This window comes from Liolophura sinensis, chromosome 1 (genome assembly GCF_032854445.1).
Source record: "Liolophura sinensis isolate JHLJ2023 chromosome 1, CUHK_Ljap_v2, whole genome shotgun sequence".
NCBI classification, from domain to species: domain Eukaryota; kingdom Metazoa; phylum Mollusca; class Polyplacophora; order Chitonida; family Chitonidae; genus Liolophura; species Liolophura sinensis.
The window spans coordinates 17,851,166-17,875,813 of NC_088295.1; the positions used below are offsets into that span (position 1 = coordinate 17,851,166).

A 24,648-nucleotide genomic window follows, 5' to 3' on the forward strand; every position below is an offset into this window, starting at 1 on the left:
ACTGCTTCTGAAAAAGAATTCATTTAAGCCAATGTACATACTCAAATAAAACTCCTTTGCGTAGATACACCGAAAATGTCCTATGACACATTTGATATTCTGTCACATTATAAATTGGGTGGCTGCGCCACTGAAATTGGGGTAACATGTTGGCTGAGTAGGTCTGCAATGTTTTGAAAGTTACCACTTGACAAAGTCCCATGTCCAAAGTCTTGTATGCAGAGAAGTGTTCTTACCTCTCAATGTGAACAGCACTATAGCATATTGCCCACACCACCATAAAGTTGGTGCAGGGCTATAGGTAGTTCACCAAGTCCGATGTTCCAATGCTTACTTATCTGCCATGTACGCCAACAGTGTAACATTTGATGACTCAACCCAACGAACACTTTTCTAGTTTAACAGTAGGGATAAAATAAACATACTTAAGTCAGTATCTGCCTCATGTGCCAAGAGAACATTGTGTACTTGACTGCAGTTTGAAAGAAAGAAAAAAAAAAGACCAGTCATACTACTAATAGTGCAGATAGCCCTATTTGTCATCTTTTATAAAATCGCCAATAGGTGAAGATATATCTTTGCCTTCCCTAGTTAACTTCCATATCTGTCTGTCTTACTAGAACATTATACATTAAGCCATTTTACAGGAGACCAATAGTATTCAGGGACTTACCCATGGTGGAATAATTGTTCAGAAATGGCACCCCTTGACCTCATGTCTCTAGCAGTTTCTTTATATTTATGATTGTTTGGTTTGTTTATCTTTTAAGATGGTGCGCATGAATGTCCTGGCAGATGCCTTGAAGTCGATCTGTAATGCAGAAAAGAGAGGAAAGCGCCAGGTGCTTATTCGGCCATGTTCCAAAGTCATTGTCAAATTCTTGACTGTCATGATGAAACATGGTAAGTTTTTTGTGTTCATAATGTGGATCTGTCAAAGTTTCTGGTTTCTGTGATGACCACTATACACCTAGCTAGCTTGGAATCTCTGAAGTTGAGATGGTGAAGAATGGTATAGTTGTTAAATACTTTTGGAATGTGATTTTTGTTAGTATGGGTGAAGCAAGCCTTTGTGACCTGCGTCACTGAGTTTAGTCAGCCGAAGTCCTTTCAGAATGTATCTTATTTTGGTAAGACTTTTCTTGTAGTCATAAAGCTAAGTTCACATGCATTCCAGTATCACAACTGAGAATCTCTTTTAACACCATAAATATAAATGTTGAGAGAGTGTTGGCTGTCCAGGAAGAAGATCTAAACTGAATGATCTTTGCATTGAATTTCTGGTAGAGTCAGTCTTGTTCAGTGTAAGGGGATGGGCTGAGCACTGGTTAACTTGGTATCTTGTTTTCATAGCTTGTTGGATCTTGGTAACAATAGGCAGTCAGCTGTGCTCATTGGGCCTTTTGTGCAGCCTTAAAAGGTGGTTAAGAACATTTGTTTTCAACCATTATGATCCAGTTGTGGGTTTGAGGCAGTTGAAGGCCAGTGGCAAGATTACTTTGTGCCCTCGGACTCCGCTTTCCTGGGCACATAAAACTGACTGCCTGTGTTTAAGGGGAGTATTTCTGGGTAGAGTGTCACACCCCAAAGACTTCGCTTCAAGAATTTGCTTTTTTAGAGGCAACTAAACATAATATATTACTTTTGGTAATATCCACCTAAAATCATCCTACCTTCAAAATAAACCTCAAAACATCTAAGATCTAAGAACTCGGATAATCGGGTAAAATGTGCAACTTTGTCTTGGATGAAATTTTCGGGCATTTACCATATATGTAATATATATGTCAAAGTTGCTGGTTTCTGTGATGACCACTATACACCCAGCTCGCTTGGAATCTCTAAAGTTGAGATGGTGAAGAATGATATAGTTTCTGAGAACCAGTTTGGAATTTGCCTTCAGTGACTAGTATGGGTGAAGCAAGCCTGTCTGTCCCCTGTCGCTGGTGTAAAGGGGAGTAACTCAATAACCACATATATATACATGTAAATGCACACAGGTCGTATGCTTTACCAAGGTAATTTCCCTTGAATAAGAAGCGCATGCATGAACTAGTACAGACTGAACATTCGTAAGTTTGGATTTGATGATGGACAGTGCAGAACTCCCAGTCCGGACACAATTGAATATAAAAGAAAATGCTTTGAAACCAAATATTTTTGTAACACGGTAAAATGATACTGTTTTGCCAAGATGGCAAAATTGGAAAACAATTTCACAAAACTGAAATTATATTCGCAAAATGCTCAAATGGTGATCGGTAGCACTAGCACAATGAATAATAGAAAATTTAGGTACACTGTACATTTGTATGATGGCTGACTTCGGAGAACATCTGCAGGACATAAATGTACAATCTATATTTGCATCAGTTGTTGTTTAGCTAAAGGGGATAGTCCAAGAAATGGTCAACCTGTTATCTGTACATTGTAACTGGGCGGTTATGCTTCATGTTGTGTCTATTGAGTGTTTTACAGTGAGGCAGCAGGTATGTATGTGTTGAACTTTGATGGGTATTGTACCAGTGGTGGTGCTATGTGACAATGTTTAAACCTAAATGTTGATTCCCATATGGTTGTCAGGTTACATTGGGGAGTTCGAGATCGTGGATGATCACAGAAATGGAAAAATTGTTGTCAACCTGACAGGCAGAATAAACAAAGTGAGTATACGTTGGTTCACCCCTGATTTGAATGTATGTTTAGTTCATTATGAATTTTGTTAAAGTAATGTAAGACTGATGACAGAGGTTCAAAAGGAATTACAGTATTTGGCCTCAAAAATCTTTGATGATGAAATATTTTATACAGTTGCCATTATGCAGAGCACGTTATGACATGTTGATTGCGTCTGATTGTATCAGTGTCCAAGCTGTGTCTTCCAGGGTTAGAAGTGTGCAGTTTTTCATTATTTGTGGATACAAAGGCAGTGATGTATGTGCCTCACATTTCTCCAATATTGCAGCACTACAGTAACCAGATTACCATGAACTTCCAAATCAGTAGGATATCAGTTTACCTTCCAAAGAAACCTCAGAGTTCTTTTTTTTTTTAAAGCTCGATAGAACTGTCAGGCATATTGAACAACCTTGTCATAGATGAAATTAGGTCAAATGTAGTGGCTCTGTTTTTTTATTGCCAATAGTGAGTTTTGAACAGTTTCCATGGTCCTATGTTTATATGAAGACTGAAATTCTATTTCTTGTCTTAATAGTGTGGAGTTATCAGTCCAAGGTTTGATGTGGCTCTGCGAGACATGGAGAAGTGGACCACAAACTTGCTACCATCACGACAGTTTGGGTGAGTATGACACTGTCAGTATGCACATTTTAGATTTTAGCTAGTGCAATTCAACCTTTCGGAATGTTTGCAAGGTGTTTGTTCAAGCATATTTTGAAGGCATTACTCTGTGTAGTCTTGATAAAATTATACTTTTTGTGTAACCCTGAAAAATTGGCTAATCCAACCAGTGTAGTTTTGTCTCCAAAATCATATGAAAAAGGTGCATCAATTGCTCGCAAAGTTGCTCTTTCAGTTGTAAAATGGTTGAGGAATTAAGGTAGTTGTGGTTTTCTAACAAGGATTAGTTACCTGATGCATGTCAGTTACACAAAGTATTTTTTTTTTTTTTTTTGATTGGTGTTTTACGCTGTACTCAAGAATATTTCACTTATACGACGGCGGCCAGCATTATGGTGGGTGGAAACCAGGCAGAGCCCGGGGGAAACCCACGACCATCCGCAGGTTGCTGGCAGACCTTCTCACGTACGGCCGCCAGCATGAGCTGGACTTGAACTCACAGCGACCGCATTGGTGAGAGACTCCTAGGTCATTACGCTGCGCTAGCGCTTTAACCGACTGTGCCACGGAGGCCCCTACACAAAGTATAGTACACGGTTATTTATATGTGTATAAAGACTAAAGATGACAACCGGGTTCAAGTCCTTACACAGCGTTCAACAAGTGGGTCTTTGACTTCGTAACCGTACTCGGTTCTACTGACAACGGCAGATCACTGCAAAAGGAGCCACCATTGATCATACTCAATGCCGCCACTGAAATGAATGGATTCCACCTTTCAAGAAAAGAATATGTATTAGGGTCGCAGAGAGCTATGAAAACCATAGGTCATTCTGATTGAGAGCCATTAGTTGTCATACATGCCGTAACTTGCTGAAGAAAAGCCGTTTTCCCTGCGAACGGCATTCACCACTGATGAAACACTGATGTGGTTCTTCATGTAACATTTTATCAAGTGAAAAGAGCACATGCGTGTGTATATTACTTAAATATAGCAATTTCTTGATGAATGTACAGGTATGTACAGTGCTGTAAGATGATTCCTGTAAATCTCTTTCAGATTTCTGGTATTAACAACGTCTGGGGGAATCATGGACCATGAAGAAGCCAGAAGGAAACATTTGGGAGGCAAAATGCTGGGCTTCTTTTTCTAAGTGATATCCATTTGCTGTACAGAAACTATGGAATAAACCGAGCGAGCCGTGAATGGATGAAGCTTGTCTGTTATGAATTACACCGCTGAAATTAGTGGAAGTCTGCATAATATGTGGGAAAGAACACCAGTTACTTGCCAAAGGTATTGGTTTTCTCCACAAGGCCATGGATACAACTAATGACTGTATTGGTGAAATATTCTTCAGAGCCTGTTAAGCTGCAATGAAATTCATGCGTTAATAGAAGCTGTCAGAGTGTATGAATCTAGCCTTAAACTAAATGGCTGTGTTGTTTGGGTGTATGAATCTAGCCTTAAACTAAATGGCTGTGTTGTTTGGGTGTATGAATCTAGCCTTAAACTAAATGGCTGTGTTGTTTGGGTGTATGAATCTAGCCTTAAACTAAATGGCTGTGTTGTTTGGGTGTATGAATCTAGCCTTAAACTAAATGGCTGTGTTGTTTGGGTGTATGAATCTAGCCTTAAACTAAATGGCTGTGTTGTTTGGGTGTATGAATCTAGCCTTAAACTAAATGGCTGTGTTGTTTGGGTGTATGAATCTAGCCTTAAACTAAATGGCTGTGTTGTTTGGGTGTATCCCTTTAAAAGGGGCCAGGTTCAAGTCCTTACCTTTAAAAGGGATACATACTTAATTCTGATTGGCTGGTGTGAGAGATAGGCAAGTCCGGGCTATACGTTTTTTTTTTTAGCCTCGTATGTGTATTTAAAGCACACTACATCATTCCATTTTAATCGTCCAGGGTATTTTTTTTTTTTGTTTACACGCAGTACACCAATAAGCACACAAGTTTGGCAATTCATCCTGAAACTGATTATGAGAATTTGATATTGGGATACAGTTCATGTGATGTAAAATTCTACTTCTCTTTGTGGATTTAACTGGAAATGGCAAGACTGATGAACACAGACCTATGTGTTTATGTGCAAATCTACCTCCAGGGCCAAATCCAGCCATTTTCAGCATCCAATTACCGGACACTGCAATTTCCTCGAAGCATCCAAAAAATTGTCCCTTGGCCACAGTGGCGAAAGCAATGGATGCCTTTCAACTTTAGCTCTCTAAGTTCGTAAATTTACTCAAATTTAATGTTAGATCAAGAATCAAGAAGGAATATTTTGACTTCAGTGTGAAAGAACTTGGTTAGAAAACAACGAAGTTTTTAAAGAACATTTAAAATCGGAAATGTATGCCCTAAAGCAGGTGACGAAAGTTGGACCCGTGATAATTCAATTAGCATTCAGATTATGCGGGCCTGGCATTACTTTCAAAAATAAAAAAAAATGCTGACGGACCAACCGACCCGACATCATGGCACATGTCATCTGGGATGGCAGAGTTCTCCACATACCAGTAAATACAAGCCATCCTTAGACTGAATTTTTGGGCTAGGTATGTCTTGTGGTTTGCACGTTGGGAAGGAGGTCAATCATAGGAACTGAGGCCGTCAAAAATGTATGAGAATAGAAATATTCAACAATGAGGTGCCCTTCACCGGTGGTTCCACACCCCGACGTTCTGAGGCCAGATTAGGCCCTGACCTCTGACATGTCTAAAGTGTGATTTCACCTTGCATAAATTTCATGCCTTGATATTCATCTTTAAACTTTATTTCGAACCACTGTAAAAGTTCAGCCGTAAACAAATACTCTGCAGGACAAGAATTTGGAGAATTTGATAAGAAATTTAAAATTAACAATGGACAGCAGTTGTGCAGAGAATATTTTCGTTCTTTTAATACCTGGTGTTCTATGCGGTATGTGTACAAAAAGTGCAAAAGAACGCACTCAAAACTATTTCGCATTCTGAATGGGCGTGGCCCAATTCTTTCAACCAAGCACCACAGAGGCTGAAGCAGTTGAGCATTTTTATTTTCTCATGGCAGTCGATTTTAAGGGTGAATGAAACTAGAGAAATCCAGATATTGGAGTATAATATACATCAATGCATTGTGAATTTGTTGTCTGCTGGATTCAAAGAACGTGTCTAGAGCCGAACACTCAGCTGTGGGATTCGGCTGTCTGCTTACTGTTCAGACCACTTGGCACTATGCCAGCCAATATGGAATACCAGTGGATGGAATATAGAGGTAGATGTAATATTTAAAGGTATATACATGGGTCAATTTTAAGGGTTTTATTAAATCACCCACCTGGCGAGTTGCTGAGAAAGTTACACGTGACGTACAGATAAATATATACATCATGCTGATGGAACACAAGTGGTTATAAACAACCATAAGACTCTGCAAATGGCCATGAGAACATCTTTAGAAACAATAGATTGTCACTAAAGCCAACATAAACAGCCCCAGCGAGAGAATCTACCAATGCCCTGTCGAAGGCCGGTTTTGAACACGCCTCACCTGTCTTGGCAATTGAAAGGCCAGGGCCCGGGATTACTTAGCGATCTTAGGTTTAAGTCAGAATTTCAAATCACTACAAAAATTGTTTTTTCATGTGACATGGTCAAAGTATTGCCTGGCAATGTAAATTCTGAGTAAGTTATTGTAAAACAAATTTCACCCATTAAAATGTCACTGATATACTAAGCTTATAGAGTCACCTCAAAGTTTAATGTGAAGTTTGGATAATTTATTACCAGAAAAACTTCAGTGATGGCATCAAAAGTCTCACTGAAAGCATTCATGTGCTTCTGAATGGGTATTTGTTTTTGGAAACTTCAGGTGAAGTACGATCAAACTCACAACAAAAGGATATGTAAATTCACTGAAATAATTTATTCTTGTACATCCTACATTTCTGTAAGAACTTCAGACACATGATGATAAAATAAAAACCCTGCACACACTTATTACTCTATGTGCCCTCATCTTTTATGACATCTGGTAGAACATCTGGGGGTAGGTCCAGATGCTACAGAAAGCTGTCTCATTTTAATGTCTCTCGACCATTATTGAATTAAACAGAAAAAATCATGCTGTGCACCAAAAATTCTACAAAAAATGACATGCAAGATATCTCCCTTTATTACAAAATTAACAATTCACTCTCATACGAAATAACTCAAAAGGGAAAGCTTACAATGCAACTTAGAAGAGGATCAGTTTACTTTATAAAAATTCCTTTCTTTCTAATCCTGAATACTGTATCGTAACCCATAGAAAAGACATACCAAGTAGTCTCACTGATACATGTGCTTTCAGCTGAGATCTGTTACCAGATTTGCTTCCATCGTCTCTTAAAGCTAAGCTGGGAAGAATGAAACAGCTCTCATATCTAGTGCTGTTTCTTGTGCAGATTACGGACCTAACAAAGCTTTATAACATGCAGTGTCCATACGTTATGGTGTTGCCAGTTTATCGCAGATAAGCACTAGATTGTAGTCTGACATCTTTGGCTAATACATGTACACTCTAAACGCACACAACTGTCTCTTTTCTTCAATTGTAGGGATAAACAAAAAAATACAAAGCATATCTAATGCTACTGGGAGAAGACATTACTGTGAATTGATTGGTTGCAGCACAGCTATGGCCATACCTCTCCCACTTGCAACGGTATGCTTGACATGCCACTTGAAAGCCTTACCAGCATATTAGGTTTTCTCATTAGTTGATACAATGTTTTGATTGACACCAGCATTTGGTCATTGGATTTTGTCCATTAATAAGTCAATCATCTTGGAGAAAGCTACTAAGATGAATGATAAGGATATGTAAATACTGACCTGTTTCTATGGAATTAAATACAACTGAATAAACAAATTCTATGCTACATGTTCCAGTCTTTTTCCACACAAACCTAGTCTGTGTACATAGATGAAGGCCTGTTCCTATGATAATCTGTTTCTGTGGTAAAACTGTCATGGTAAGCTGTTTAATATGATCAAGAAGCTGGAGATCACCTGAGTGGCACAGCATTGTATGAGGCCTGGCAAACTGTAGAAATGAGCCTGGGAGTGAAAAAGTCAACCAGGATTGAGTGATGAAATATATCTGGAAATCTACCTGAGAAGCACAAAGTACACCCTGATCTGTGAGGGCGATGAATACAGCTACTCTCACTCCCACATCCACACACAGTTTTCATAAATACGGCACAAAACCTCTGGACTAAGGGAGATCACTCTGCTGAGCCTGTAGTCTAAGGGAGATCACTCTGCTCGGCCTGGCTTGTCCACAGGCAGAGCTTCTCCAGAATAGTGAATCAACCATCATGCAATACTAAGGAATATTACAATATGGCTTAGGTAATGATGCACTTCCTATAGTTAGCTCTACGTTAGAGCCCTGGCAATTTTGTAGACTATAAACCCAAAGCCTGCTATAACTGCCACACCCACTCCAGCTTTCAAAAAGAAGTGTCTGTCATTTTCATAAAGTCCTTTGAGGTGCCTGAAAACAGATGAAAAAAGTTTTAGAACAATGGACAAAACAAAAGTCAAATGTTTTTCAATAAACACAGTTATCTTCAATAAGTTGGAATGTATTGTGAGGTGTTAAGGGGAAAAAGCGTATACTTTATATGGACACACTCTAGAAGTCTACAGATACTGTCCGTTATTTATAGTAAATAATGAATCAGTGTTCTACACCACCAGGTCATATTGTCTGCAGTTTACAGCTTGTAGTACAGCACTCACAGCAAGTTTAAAATGTAAAGGTCTGGATCAAGCGTTTCTTATTATTACTTTTTACAACAGCTCTAATTGTTGTGTTCCAGTATAGTACAGCACACTATAAATACATATCCATTAACCCTTGTCCACAGGGGTTAATGGTTCCATCACATAACAGGTAACAATCCACACCACGTTAACTACATGTACTGGGAAAACAACACTAGAAGACAGTTGATGGTGAAGGACTGTTGTGTAGAAACTCTCCCATCTATCTAAGCTATACCCATGTTACCATTAGTGGACAATGTGGACAGCATGTCTTTATCAACACACCTGATATGTACAAAGTTCAATAACAATTTGTAGAAATGCAATGTGAAAAGCTTGCCATCCAAAACTACTTGTGACACTTTTGGTATTATCACTAACATATGCAAATTGGTGGCGTGGAGTAAATATAAGAATTAACATGAAACTAGATTTAAACAAAGCAAAAGCACGCAAGTTTCAAAGCGAGAAACGGAGATGAACAAGGGGCATTCTGAAAGCATCCCAATATATTTAATGGTGTTTAAATAACACAAACATGCCTACATAGATACATGAATGTCCAATTGTTTCCTGATCTTGACACAATCTCTCACAGTAAATGTGATACATATGAACACTTCTTGACGTTACAACTCAGCAAAAACTTGTATACAGTTAGTTAAGGCGAATACCTGCTGAACAACTACCTGGATTTGTCAGTTGATGTACTCTGGACTATGAGCACTTTGCACTCAGACAATTATCCATTATCAAATAGCACAGATGGACAAATCTTGTCGACTTTCTATTTCTTCATCATATCAGTTATCTTTTGTTTTAGTGTTAAGTTCATGTTTAAAGTTTTACTAGGCTGCACTTTTGGTGTGGAGTTTACATCAAAAAGACTCATCGTGAACATCATTTACATCTAATCCACAATGTCCACAATGTCCAAGAATGTCATCTAACTAGGAAGTCTCTGGTGGAGGATCAACCTTTCTGACAGCAACCTTCCTGGCAGGACGAGTGAACATGTAAACATAAGTAAACTACACAGATGAAGGGATAGTACGATATTAAACTCGTACAAGTACCACCACAAAAACACAACAGCACTACTAGTATGTAAGATATTCAAAGCTTTTGTAATTCCAGCAGACAACACAGTCACAATGATAAAGACACATAATAAAGATTATACCAGAGAGAATCCCGCCTGTAGAAGCTGATTTTAAAGAATGATTAAAGAGAACATAGATTAATTGAGGCAGAAGCAGTATGTTACACAGCTTTATGCTGCCTACTGTGTTGTGAGGCTGTGAGCTATGGGTGGAGTAAGCAAGGAGTTACGACATTAAACACAACCAGCCAGAAATCTCACTAACAAAGCCACACCACTGGATGAAAACTAAACTAGCTTGACAACACAGCCCAACGTAAGCCTCTCCCTGAGATTTCCAAACAAAATAATCCCAGTTCAACAACCTCAATAAAATGACACCCACAACACATGCTAAACACAAGAACTAAATCTAAACTTTATCAGTGAACAACAGATGGACGCATGCAGTAGTTCAGAGAAATGTTGACAGCAAATTGCAGTGGAGAGAGTGCGAGAGAGAAGATGGGACACCTCAATTTTTCCTCCAACCAGAATGAGTGATGGTGAACCAGCAGCATGTGGACCAGACGTTTGAGGTTGCTGAAAAAAGCAAACACATGGGTGGCTACAGGAGGAAGCTGCTAGCTCAATATTATACCTCCTAACTACAGCACATTAATATTATCTTGTCCCTTGTCCACACTAACAAATTATCATCACATCAGTATAGACTTGTTTCTTGTGCACACTGACAGATTATCATCACATCAGTATAGACTTGTCTATAGTCTATACTGACAGATAATCATCACATCAGTACAGACTTGTCTATTGTCCATACTGACAGATAATCATCATATCAGTGTAGACTTGTCCATTGTCCTTACTGACAGATTACCATCACATCAGTGTAGACTTGTCCATTGTCCTTACTGACAGATTATCATCACATCAGTATAGACTTGTCCATTGTCCTTACTGACAGATTATCATCACATCAGTATAGACTTGTCTATTGTCTATACTGACAGATAATCATCACATCAGTATAGACTTGCCTATTGTCCTTACTGACAGATTATCATCACATCAGTATAGACTTGTCCTTTGTCTATACTGACAGATTATCATCACATCAGTATAGGCTTGTCCATTGTCCTTTCTGACAGATTATCATCACATCAGTATAGACTTGTCCATTGTCCTTACTGACAGATTATCATCACATCAGTGTAGACTTGTCCATTGTCCTTACTGACAGATTATCATCACATCAGTATAGACTTGTATATTGTCTATACTGACAGATAATCATCACATCAGTATAGACTTGTCCATTGTCCTCACTGACAGATAATCATCAGATCAGTATAGACTTGTCCATTGTCCTTACTGACAGATTATCATCACATCAGTATAGACTTGCCTATTGTCCATACTGACAGATAATCATCATATCAGTGTAGACTTGTCCATTGTCCTTACTGACAGATAATCATCATATCAGTGTAGACTTGTCCATTGTCCTTACTGACAGATAATCATCATATCAGTGTAGACTTGTCCATTGTCCTTACTGACAGATTATCATCACATCAGTATAGAATTATCCATTGTCCTTACTGACAGATTATCATCACATCAGTGTAGACTTGTCCATTGTCCCTACTGACAGATTATCATCACATCAGTATAGACTTGCCTATTGTCCATACTGACAGATAATCATCACATCAGTATAGACTTGTCTACTGTCCATACTGACAGATAATCATCAGATCAGTATATATGTGTTTCTCGTCAACACTGAAACATTACCATCACATCTATATATTTAATATAATAATTGGAATTAAACATTGAACAGAAACAAGTAACACTAAATTTCCTTGACCAGAATCACAATGCATCGTACAACCCAAAATAAACTTACCTACCCACTAGCAACTAATACAAAAGCATATGTTAAAGATACATATATACACATATGTACATGTAATAACAGATTCACAATAGAGTTAAACTTGGTTCGGACGTAAAGTCACAAAATCTGTCTGCACTATGTACTGGTCTATTAACAAGACAGAAGCAGAGAGTTCTACAGACAAGCACGCAGATCAGTGAATGGAAGAGACAATCAGGAACATGAAAACTATTCAACTAGCCATGAAAAGCTAACATCCAACTTAGCTTAAGTGACAACCTACAGATTTGAAACATCTCTATGTAACGATATAAAACAAAACCTGGTAAAAACAAATTTGTACCATGCCTTACAACTACTAGTAAGCAACAAAACAGTAAAGAATAATTTAAATTCTAAGAAAAATAAAAAACAATCACTGATTTTGTCCACATCTCATTTTTATACAAAACTGACTGGTTTATATCTCAAGTTTACAAATATAATGCACCTTGGACAACTAGTAAAGCATATGTTAACGACAATTCCATATTTCATTCATTGACACATCCTTGATATATAATTACATGTAATATAATATTACCTTTCAAGCATGTTCCAAGTTTAAAGTCACCTTCCACATATCCTCAACAAAATCAATCAGGGACACAGTACATATTTCCTCATATTAGAGTAATGTCTATTGGATTTATGTGTGTCCATAGTTGAATAGTGCATTTAAGTTTTCAAAATGATGTTTTCCAACTGCATCTAAACTTGCTGGTGAATTTGTTCGAGGACATACGGTAAGCAGTAGTTTGCTGACATCTTTTCACACAATAACTGTACTGGCAGAAGAGACTACTTACGGGTACGCAGCCATCGTGGCCAGCTTAACATAGACATCTTTATTGATCTTCTCTATACATGTGAACTGCTGGGGTGGTGGCAGTTTGAACTTGGTACAGAACTGGGTAGGTGTCAGCTCACTGTCCTGGGGCACTGCTGGGTGCTCACACTTAGTTGCGACCACCAGAACAGGAATACGGCTGTCCTGGAAGTGTTTCTGAATAAGATAACATGAATTATGTTACGCTGTACACTAATGACAATACAACTTAATCTGAATGATGATGACCAGCGCATTCTATTATATGGCAGCTGCCATCTTTTATCAGTCGGTCATTTCAAACAAACAATATTCCCTTGGATTTTCATACATCATGACCAAACCAGAATTCTGACACATAAACAAGGCATTTCTCATTTACAAAGAGGGGTTTTTGCCATACTTTAACATACAATAAATTATCCATTACCATGTAAATCCTTGACACATATTCAAATGATCTTGGATTTGTTGCATCATACAGCAAACAAGCCACATCACATGATCGCACCAGTTCAGCTGGGGTTAGCATGTCACACAGTCCTACATCCATCTCATGCAGCTGAAAGATAGACATATTCCTTAACGAAACATATACATGTACAGTCTATTATTAAATTTTATGCAAAAATGAAACTGTATGAATGATCATCACACACCATCTCACTCACTGTATTATTCTTACCTCAGATAGAATCTTTCCAGTAGCCTTTACAGTTGTTTTTAAACATTCTTAAATATCAACACAAATACCAATACTGTACATGTAAGTTATGTGAATGATTTACACAATATGTGTGCATTTGTACATGATGTTGTATTTTATCACCAAACAAACATGAATGTCTTACCAGCAGATACTTCTCTTGTCCATAAACCTGAACAGTATTGATGGTAAAACTTGACAAGTTCTCCTTATTCAGAGTTGCCATATATCTGAGGTTGCGGCCGAGATGGCCTTGTAAGAAAGAGCTCTAAAAAAATAAAGTGGAATTTCATTTCATTCAATACTCAGCTTTTTCATTGACCAAAACAGAAGAAATGAAACGTTGCTCTTCTAAGTACCTGTGCATGAAATATATTTTGTGATAATAAAAACTCAGCAATATAGACAAGTGACCATGAAATAAAATACTAATTACCTTTCCTGAACTTTTAGAACCAATGACGTGACACTGAAACACATTTCGTGTCGTCTGCCTCTTCTCTAAGTCTGTTTTCTTGTCTCTAGTAACTGTAATAGAAATCAGAAAAATCTTATTGCTGCAAGATCAATAAACACCAACAACAACACATGTCATGGCTAAATAATTACATAATGAAATCTTCCCAAGCTAACAATTCACACAGATAATATTTCAGTCAGAAATGTCAATCCCATCTCCAATTCTTTGATATTTTTTCTAAACTATACAAAAAACCATTAAAGATTCACAGTATCTTTCAATCACAGCCAGTCACCAATATAAAATTTGTAAAACTCCTTGTTGGTAGAGAACTGCCATATAAAGGAGCTAATCATACCTTGTACTGCTGTAGTCTGACTGTCGTAGTAATAATGATAACCCAGATAGGCTAAAAACTCTACTGTCCTTGGACAATCCAACAGTGTGGTGAGTCTGATAAACATACAAAATGTAACAACATTTTAAAAAATGACATTAAAGGCAAAAAAATTATCAATGATTTGTACCAATCATTCACCTTTGTCTAGGTTTGTATAATATCTAATTGGTATTCAAGGCTATTGCAAGACTATTCAGTTTTACAGGTGAAAATACCAGGCCACTGCAACAAACCACTTTACATGACAAACCCACTGATACAAGTAAGGCGCTGAGCCAACACAAACTGACAGGTGACGTTACAGATCAAGCCTACGATATAACCTGGGGTAACCTCAACCCTCAGTCAATAAACTGTTCAGATGGTTTGTATGTATCCCAATTCAAATACTGATAATATATGTACATGTATGTATGTATGTATGTATGCTTAGGGTTAAACGTCATACTTAACCATATTTCATATGACAATGAGGAGTCATTAGGTGTGAGCACATACACTGTGTCTTCTTATGGCAGGGCGATGAGTTCAGGCTGCCAAATGCCTCCACTGAAGTATCATTCCGAAGGCACCAGACATGACACAACACCCAGTCACATTTCCTTCCTTTAACCCCCTTTGGTATGACCCGAGGTCTCACGATGGCTGACACTCTAACCATTAAGCCACAGAAGCAGTAATATAAATAATAAGGTATACCTTTGTTGCTATTACATTTTTCTCAGTCACAAGAAGAAACTAAATGCAAGCTATTTTTGAACAATTTCAGACAAACTTGGATACATTGGGAAACTGAACACTTACGTCCACTGTGCTAAGTAGCCCTTGAGGTTAATCCAGTTTTGGTGATTGGTGCAAACTGTGTTGTTGACATCTGGTCCCCAAGGCATCACAGGACACGTGCTGAACAGGTTCTGTAGCTCTGGAGGGGACAAACAGCCATCTCCATCCTGTGACATAAAAGGGAGATAGCTCTTACAAGAGACCTGACGACTTCCTTCTCCTGATAAATACCTTCCAGTGAACTGAAGTATGCGATAAGCATTACAGGTAACAGGAATCAAGTGAAGATTCCAGTGGCAGTTTGATAAAGTACAGTTTGGCTGACAACCTATTTACAAAGTGTTCAATATTGGCATTAAATACTTCCATGTGATGTTTTTCAACCTAATATCTATCCACCCAGCATTTCCTACTATGGACCCCCTAAGCTCCTTTTTTCATACAAACCTCGTCAAATTTTTCAAATAAGGTAGTTAAAAACTGGAAGCCTAGATGAGACAGCTCTGTTGTGCAGCCAGGCCCAACCGGTATTCTGAAACAGATTTATAGAAATATAAAAACACACATTTAACTTGAACTTTTACAGGAAGACGTATGTTGTAATGTGCAAGAGAAAAAAGATTTGTTTGGCTTTAAAGAGAAACAGAATCAACTCTGGCTGGTTGAAGTGAGAGATAGGCGTGTCCTGGCCATACCTAGTCTAAGCTGAATTCTAGGTAAGGCTGATTTATTCAAGTGTGACCAAAGCTGCCGAGTTAAACCCAGGAAACTCAATCTCTACTCTCAGCCAATCAGCTTCAATTCAACAAATTTCAACAAATAATATAACCTAAGTTATTTAGGAAGAGGGGTGAAAACAGACTTAAATGGCCATAGGCATTTTCATTAATCAGGAGACCATGGGAAATGGCATGTTAAGACGCCCGGAAACACGGAAAATCGTGTCGCTCAAACCCCAACGTACTTATGGTTAGAACTAAAAACTTTTTTAGGTGACTTGAGCGGCAAATGTTGCGTCCTCGGGTTATAGAAACAACCTGCAACATTCTTTTAAAGTGATAACATAGGGGCCATTTTGACGGTCTCAATATGCCCTGCTTATTTTGAATAGCATATCTTGGTTAGATAACATCAGAAAAATTAAAAAAAGTATGCTTTTAAACCTCCTGTGTGATACTTTATCAATGCATATATACGTATGGTCTTGTATTGTCTTTTCAGTTAATACATAACATACACACCTGGGAGACAGAAAATCTTTCAACAAATGAACATTATCATCATATCCAAATTTCCTGAGCACCGTCCATGTAGTCTCGTGCCGGCCTCGCTGTATGAACTGAGTGTGTAGGAACAGAAAACCTGCAGAGCAAATAGCAGAAAACAATGTACACTGTTCTCATTGCATGTGACTAAGATAAATTATAAATCATCAAAACAATATATTCGTAAAGGAAAATTATGATTAATGACCTAAATGTTTGATCAAGGTATTTTAAAAAGAAATAAATGTCTTAAAATATTACCTTTTTTGCTGAAACTTACATTTTTCAAGCAGGATTTTATCCTTCAAACCAAACAAAACCTCACAGCAGTTTTTTTCAGATTAACAGCAACTTAGAGATGAAAGAAATTTTAAGTCATTTATTGTTGTTTTAGATGCCATAGATACAAAGAATAAAAGAATCAGCAGAAAATCACAAAATCGCAATTTTTCCTTCACACTTTTGAAGTCAATTTTCTACACATGCACCAGAAAAACTGACCTTTCACTGTAAGTCCATCGTTCACCACTCCGTCTGATATATGCCTTTTTACAACCATCTTCACATCTTCCAATGCTTGGCTTTGCAATGGCATGTTGAAACACTTTTGCTGAAGTATTGAAAACGTTTATATGTTGTTTAACTTACATGACGATGGTATATGTATTAAAGTATGATGGTTGGAGGAAACCGAAGTGCCTGAGGGAAAAACCAACCTTTGGCAAGTTACTGACTCAATTTCCACAATGTGATATATAAATATGCACATCATATTGGTGAAAGATCAGTAAATTTGGACTGACTTAACACCCATGAATTTCCAGTCCAATGCATGGAGAGACCTTGCACCTAGCTGGAAGTAAGAAAACAAGTAACAGCACTAATACACACATTTATTTTTGTTCGAACTGTGTGCTGCGTACAAATAATATAATTATATTACAGTCAGAGGACTTTTCTGTACTGAATAGGAATTATTCAGAAGAATATTATAGTAAATACATTATTCATTTGATATAATTCCTTTCTTACACGAAAATCAATGTTTTAAAATGGCTTACTTGAAATAAATTCACTTCCTCATCATTCAGTACCCCATCGTTGTCAAGGTCACAGATCTATAAACAAACAGAAAAAAGAAGTTTAATAATATATGTGCTAGTAAGTCAGTTACTAAATATTAACTTCATTACCTTATTTATCTTTATGACCAATGCTGTATGCCATGCTTTATTCAATTTCTCTTATAACGCAAACGTTTGTATATATCATTATGTATGCCTTGGGTTTTATGTCACACTTTACAATATTTCAGTCATATGATGAGCAATGGTTTGGTTTTACAAGTTGTGTAAACCACACCACACATAAAGCCCCAGATGAGACCGCATGAGCTAAAGTCAAACAAGCCATCTTGTGGTGTTAACCAGTAAATGTTTGTTTTAAACAGTAAATAGTAATATACTTCTGGAACGTCCGTAGAAATTAAATAGATGATCATAATGAAAGTATCAATGATCATAATCAGTAAATAAATGTTATGTGAGTTCAAATATATAACAAATTTAAAGAGGAATAGAGGACAAGTAATTCAGAATTAGTGTGAAATTCTAAGTTTAGTCTTTTACACATGTATGAATGTTCAGAAATATATCTGGAGGTAAATTTTTAATTCGATCAGCAGCCTTACCTTAAATACTCGTGATAAAGCTCTCTTGCATTTGTCAGTCAACTGAAAAAAAAAAAGAATTACTGAAATGCATGCGAGTAACAATATCAAAGGATCCTTTCTTTACCCACTTTGACATATGTTTACAATTAAAGACAATGTGTTGTAGTTTTGATAACTGCTTACTACTGACTATAAAGTCAGGCAACATAACAACATGTAGTTCCTAACTATTATGAATGGTCATCATTATTTGAACATAAGAGACCCCTTTCTCACCCACCCAAACACTGAGTACTACCCATTAACTGTACCTCTTTCTCCTCTGCATCGTAGACTGGTGCGGTGGGATGAAGCACTGCCTTCTGGGCATAATAAAACATTTCGCTTATGTTCTTCATGGTTTTTGCTGAACACTACAAAAAAATAATAATCAAAATTATGTTCTATGTCCAAATCCAAATTATTTTCTGACTATTTTCAGGTTTACGAGGAGAAAAACATGAACCTTGAGAAAATCACTGCTCCTGGCCAGGTTCCTGACAAACATCCTCATGTAAGCCGTTTATAAAAAAAAAATAACAAATCTGCAACATTAAGATTCTCTTGACTTCAGTGCTTGAGTTCTAGTGGATTTTGCTCTACGGTGGGAGGAAACTGGGCTTTGAACCCACAACCATCTGCAGATTGCTCTCAGACCTTCCTACATACGACAGGAGACTGTCAGTGATTGCATTAGTGAGAGGCTCCTGGGTCATTGTGATCTTACAAGGTTGATAGATCAATCAGTATCAAGCATAATGCATCAATTGAAAAATTCTAAACTGATGAAGTACAGTATACAGATTTAAAGTCTAAACAGATTAATTACCTCCACACAAGTCTCTACTTCCGCAAAGTCATTCATAATTGGCAAGATTGTCTGTAAAAAAAAATGCATACAAAAATTAATAAAAAATAAATAAAAGAATTAAATAAACTATTAACCGAGTATTTTACTAATACAACATGCCAATATAGTTTAACAAAGTAACCACAAATGCAAAACACTATATATACATATGCAATTACACACTTTACAAAATGTTCAAACTGTGTCTAACTTGTTAACAATGAATCAATGAATGCTTAGGGTTTCACGTCGGACTTAAAGTGAACATAAAGCCTGCCACTACATGCACATAGAAAAAATGATATAGGACACAGTTATTACAGAAAAATATGTAAAAAATTCTTATAAGTCTTGAAAGCCGAGAAGATGAAGTTCAGCATTGAGGATGCAGCACTGACGGATAATTCACTCTGAGTAGCCATGTTGTAGAAGCCCATATGAGCTTGGCCAGTCACTAGCGCTGAAAGTGCCACGTGATTATTGGCTGCCATGTCAAAAAAATCTATTAGCTCTCAATTGTCAGTGTGGTTTCTTATAGTGGATAGACAGATATCGATTTTGCAGTTAGTTTAAGTGTTAAACTGATGCATTTTGGACCACATATTTATGAGCAGAGAACTGGGAATGGCCACCCGTGTCACAATGCATACATGTTGGTCAGGAGACTGCAGTAGCTTGTCACGATGAGCTGGCAAGAAAATCACCTTGGGAGAGTCACTGCTTGAAGAAAAATATTGTGACTTCATTATTTTTCCTTAGCAAAGTTAGCAAAGAAAATATCTTCCCAAAATCTGAATAAAAGCATCTGTTGTAAATCAGAAGGTCCTGCTATGTTCGGTAAATTCCCTGAAGTTGGTACAATCAGCCAGGCCAAGTGCTTACACCCATGCAGGATGAGGACGAGCAGGACCATTAAAACATGACACTTGTGTTCATGAACATCGCCCCGACTGACCCAATCCATGCATGATCACTTCCACTTGTCATGGATGCAGCCGCTGGTGATTGCTCATTGCTGTGCATATATTTTTTAACGTAATTCAGCTTTTATCCAAAAATTTGAACGAAAACACAGAATTGAGTTTTTTTTTTCACCCCAATTTTCAGTTATCAACTGAATGTTACCACCAAATACTGGGGTCTAAAATCAATGTGTATGAATCCCTGTGAGCGCAAAACAAGGCAGCAAGTACCATTTTTAAAGTCTTTAGTATGACCAAACCTGAGTCTCTCGAATTCGAAACTTGTTTACACACAGGCATCTCCTTTGTCTATCCCTCAGTAGATGACATCATTTGTTTAGTTTATCCTCATTCCATAACATTATGATTATCACTTGTGCAGATAAACTCAGTTCAGGTGACAATGTGTTAAGTGTAGATGATATTATGATGTGTTTAATACACTTACAAACATCTGACACTAAAATAAGTGGAACGTACGAGCACTTAGGGAATATTCAGGGATACTATCATCTTTTCATGTGTCCACAGGATACTACTAGGGGATATTCAGGGGATACTATCATCTTTTCATGTGTCCACAGGATACTACTATCTTTACAGTGTGCCACTATTCAGGGGATACTATCATCTTTTCATGTGTCCACAGGATACTACTATCTTTACAGTATGCCACTATTCTGGAGATACTATCATCTTTTCATGTGTCCACAGGATACTACTAGGGGATATTCAGGGGATACTATCATCTTTTCATGTGTCCACAGGATACTACTATCTTTACAGTGTGCCACTATTCAGGGGATACTATCATCTTTTCATGTGTCCACAGGATACTACTATCTTTACAGTATGCCACTATTCTGGAGATACTATGATCTTTATAGTATACTAGGAATCTGGTGATATATGTACTATGATCTTCATAATGTACCAACAGATACTATTATCTGCAGAGTGTACCAGGGAATACTTTGATCTTTAAGCTTACCTCCATACAGGTGAAGTCCAACAGATCAGACTTGTTCCCCACTAGTATGACAGGTTTGCGAGGCATATCTTCACCCACAGCCAGACGCAGGTAGGGAAGCCAGTATGTGGTTATCTATAAACAAGCAAAAACTATCCGTATCAATAATCAATAATAACAATATCAATCAGAAGACAGAAATGTATAGGAATGGTCAACTTTTACTTGAGATATAAACTTGCAGATATGTCAATATGACTCAAACCTCATGTATACATACATGTACAAATGTCCAAAATGATAATCTGTTAATGGTGAAATTGCAGAGGAAATTCCCTACAGATGTATGATGAATAAGACCAGATGTTATAATACCGACCCGTTCAATGGAATCCTCATCGTCCAGACCATAGACAATACACACAATGTTTGCCTGAATTGGGAAAACAAAGCACAAAGTAGTAAATACATGTACTTATGCTGTTTCTCATAGATAGCAGAGTTTAGACATTTCTCAAATCTTAGACTCATAATGCAAAGAAAGGGAACTAACACAATTTAGTCTTCAAAAATATTTTAAATTCACACCAAAACATCTAAAATGAAGTTTTTCAATTCTAATTTTCTTTAATTCCATATTTTAATGAGGCAACTTCATACTTTTTTTGTAAAGCAAATCAGCCCACAAGTGGAAAACTGCCAATCTTATTCAGACATTTAATAATTTATGAGCTCTAAAAATTATTCATGGTAATTTGCTTTAATGCAGAAATCTACACCCCACATGAAGACGCACTAACCAAATGCACCAAGCTCTGCGGCTCATTAAAATGGGGTCCTAAAATCACTAAGAATGTACACATTATTGCCTGGTGACATCTAGTTTTAGCAACGATGTATTTACAGAGTTAAAGGGCCAAGACAATATGAACTCTAAAAAGAAGACCCTAGAAAGCAGGCCAAAGGCAAATCATGCTCACAAAAATCTGGCCAGGTACTGTAGATGCCAACATCAGAAATTACTGTACAGAAAAATGAATCAGTTCTTTAACTTTTTTTCAAACTAATACATGGATTATATATGAATGATATTTAATTTTTGCACATATTAGCCAACATAAAATTACCTTATCGATTTCTTCATCAAGACTTTCCTTAGTTTGCTCTCGATCTGAAAAAAAAACAAAAAACAATCAAATGAACCATATTCATGCAATGCATGTTGGGAGCTGACTAAAAACACTGCACAGCTCTGTGATGTTAATAGTATGAAAGCAGTCTGAAAACCTTGTTAACCATGAAACAGTCAACAATAAAACCAACGTTCATCAGTGATCAAGATAAGAAAACTACACAATATATGTATATTGGACAGTAACTGAATTACATAGCGCTGAAGAAAATCCAAGACAATGTAAATGGCCTTATATTTTATCCTAAAAACTACATATTTAATGTAAAAGCAAGTAATTGTCATAAAATATTACTTTCGATGCTAAAACTTCTCTAATTTTCCAATAGGACATCATATCCAAACAAATCTTGAAACTCCCTTCTCAGATCAACAGAACTGTCAAAATCTGTAATAATATGTGACTTGGTCGTGAGTGAAATTTAAGGCCACTAAACTTCATGACACCCACCTGAAAAATCTACAATGTGTGTAGGAACTTTCTCTGGGGTGACATCCGCCGGTATTGTGATTTCCTCCGCTTTTGCAGGAACCTGCATGGATAGAAATTCAAAATATACACAAAGTTCACATGTATCACAGGAAAAAAGACAAAAACTGTCTCCACTGTATGTCAATACAAAAAAGACAACAATACAACGCATCAGCTGAAAAATTTATCTTTCACTGGCAGTTTTCTCCAATAGCTTCATCATATTTCTGCACACATTAAGCCGAGATATACCAAATGTAATACTTTAAATTTGATCTCTGTTCAATGAAATCATTTCAATAAAATACAAGAAATACATACATCCTCTGGGAATTCCTCGCTCACCAAGGACAAGATCAGAGACGTTTTACCAACACCAGCTGGAAAACAGAAGCATTTCAATGATCACCTTTACCTCGAACAAAACCCAATACCAAAGGCGGTAATATGAAAAAAGTACTAGTAGTCAACAATATTCAATAACTTTTAAAACAAAAAAGTTAATTTTATGCTTGGTGCTCAAAGGAGCAAGAAATAGTTATTACTTAAGTACTTTTGTACTAAAATCAGCATTGCTATAATTTGTACTTTTATGAATTATCAGTCAGGGAATAAAATGTGTCAATTCTGACAGGTTTTAAAACCAACACAAACCCACTGACACAAGAAACCGTTTAACTTACATCCCTCCACATAAATATCCAGCATTTAACATTAGAACTCTAACATATTTTCAGGAAAGAAATATGCTTCTAAACTTTTTCACTTTTGAATTTTAAAATGTTGTCAATGCCAAACAAAAAAGGCCTAATCTTTCTTCCACTGCTTGGTCTTTGGTTATCATGTAAAAAATATTTATAGCTGTGTGTTAAATATACATGTATATACTGCACTGTGCTGTGAACTGATGACCGAAGAATGTTTTTTAGTGCTGCACTAAATCTGTCATTCACAAGACAGTTGCCTACATGCTGGAGAATAGAGTGATTATTAATTTATAGAAAGAAGTTGTTTTCATTCTGTACTTGAATGGTAAAAATTATATAGGTGTATGCCATAACAAGTGACGCAAAAACATGTTCAAAGCAGACTGAATACATTGACATTTCTTCCATTAAGAAAATGCAACAAGTTTAAATGTCCAGCTGCTTATACATTATTCATATAGTATACTGCTCTATCCACCGCTGGCATGTTAAACATAAAAATATATGTCAGTTTATTGTGTTCACTGAATAACATCACACTAATAGCCTAATAAATTATGCTGTGAACAGGTTTTCAACAAATTTGACATTCAAACTATTTCAGGATGGAGGTCATGCTGACACTCCTGGTTGTTATGGACCTATTTAAAATTAACTGATAATTGCAAGATGCTATCCACTGAATTAAGACAGTGACGATATTGTTAAAAAACAATAACTAAATGGACATGAGACAACAAACCAACACAATATCAGGTTACAACAAACCAAACAAATGCTTTAAACTTTTTGACTTCGTAATGAATGAATGTTACTCACGATCCCCAACCAAGAGAATGCGGACGTCCTTCCCTGTTGCCATTGTTAGGTAGCTAAGATGCAGAGGTACAAGGTTGCAAAACCGAGTCCGAACAAAAACTTCTTTGACAGATCATGTAGTGGCGAAAATTAGACCACTCTTGACCCAAACAACGGCATCTACTGTAACTTCAAATCTTCACAAGGCATTTCATGTGTACGTTTTCAGTATACATTTCAATCGAACTATCAGTAATTCTCTGGCCCAGAATCAGAGCCATCTACATTGTTCACAGTTAGATGTTTTCAATCAAATAGATACCTAATTTTCGTTTATCCGGCAAGATAAGAAATACTGTAACTTCCGGTACAAGTCTGCGCATGTGTTAAAG

The 24,648-nt window shown here is 37.0% G+C and overlaps 2 protein-coding genes across 2 annotated transcripts; one reads left to right on the forward strand and one right to left on the reverse strand.

Moving 5' to 3' along the window:
• The first annotated feature begins 748 nt into the window (after positions 1–748).
• On the forward strand, positions 749–4,511 carry LOC135481716 (small ribosomal subunit protein uS8A). Its single transcript, XM_064761381.1, has 4 exons — positions 749–903; positions 2,584–2,663; positions 3,215–3,300; positions 4,361–4,511. Exons 1-4 carry the CDS (start codon positions 771–773, stop codon positions 4,452–4,454), a joined length of 393 nt encoding a protein of 130 aa, XP_064617451.1. The 5' UTR covers positions 749–770; the 3' UTR covers positions 4,455–4,511.
• A 2,682-nt stretch (positions 4,512–7,193) lies between these two features.
• On the reverse strand, positions 7,194–24,615 carry LOC135462113 (mitochondrial Rho GTPase 1-like). Its single transcript, XM_064739472.1, has 21 exons — positions 24,278–24,615; positions 23,073–23,131; positions 22,731–22,812; positions 22,215–22,258; positions 21,467–21,520; positions 21,109–21,222; positions 19,135–19,185; positions 18,578–18,679; positions 18,285–18,326; positions 17,656–17,712; positions 17,096–17,204; positions 16,571–16,691; positions 15,777–15,861; positions 15,351–15,496; positions 14,505–14,599; positions 14,123–14,214; positions 13,832–13,954; positions 13,411–13,542; positions 12,961–13,157; positions 10,720–10,788; positions 7,194–8,829 (listed from the first exon to the last, which is right to left on the reverse strand). The coding sequence occupies exons 1-21, from the start codon at positions 24,318–24,320 to the stop codon at positions 8,712–8,714; spliced, it is 1,935 nt and encodes a 644-aa protein (XP_064595542.1). The 5' UTR covers positions 24,321–24,615; the 3' UTR covers positions 7,194–8,711.
• Between the last annotated feature and the right edge of the window lie 33 nt (positions 24,616–24,648).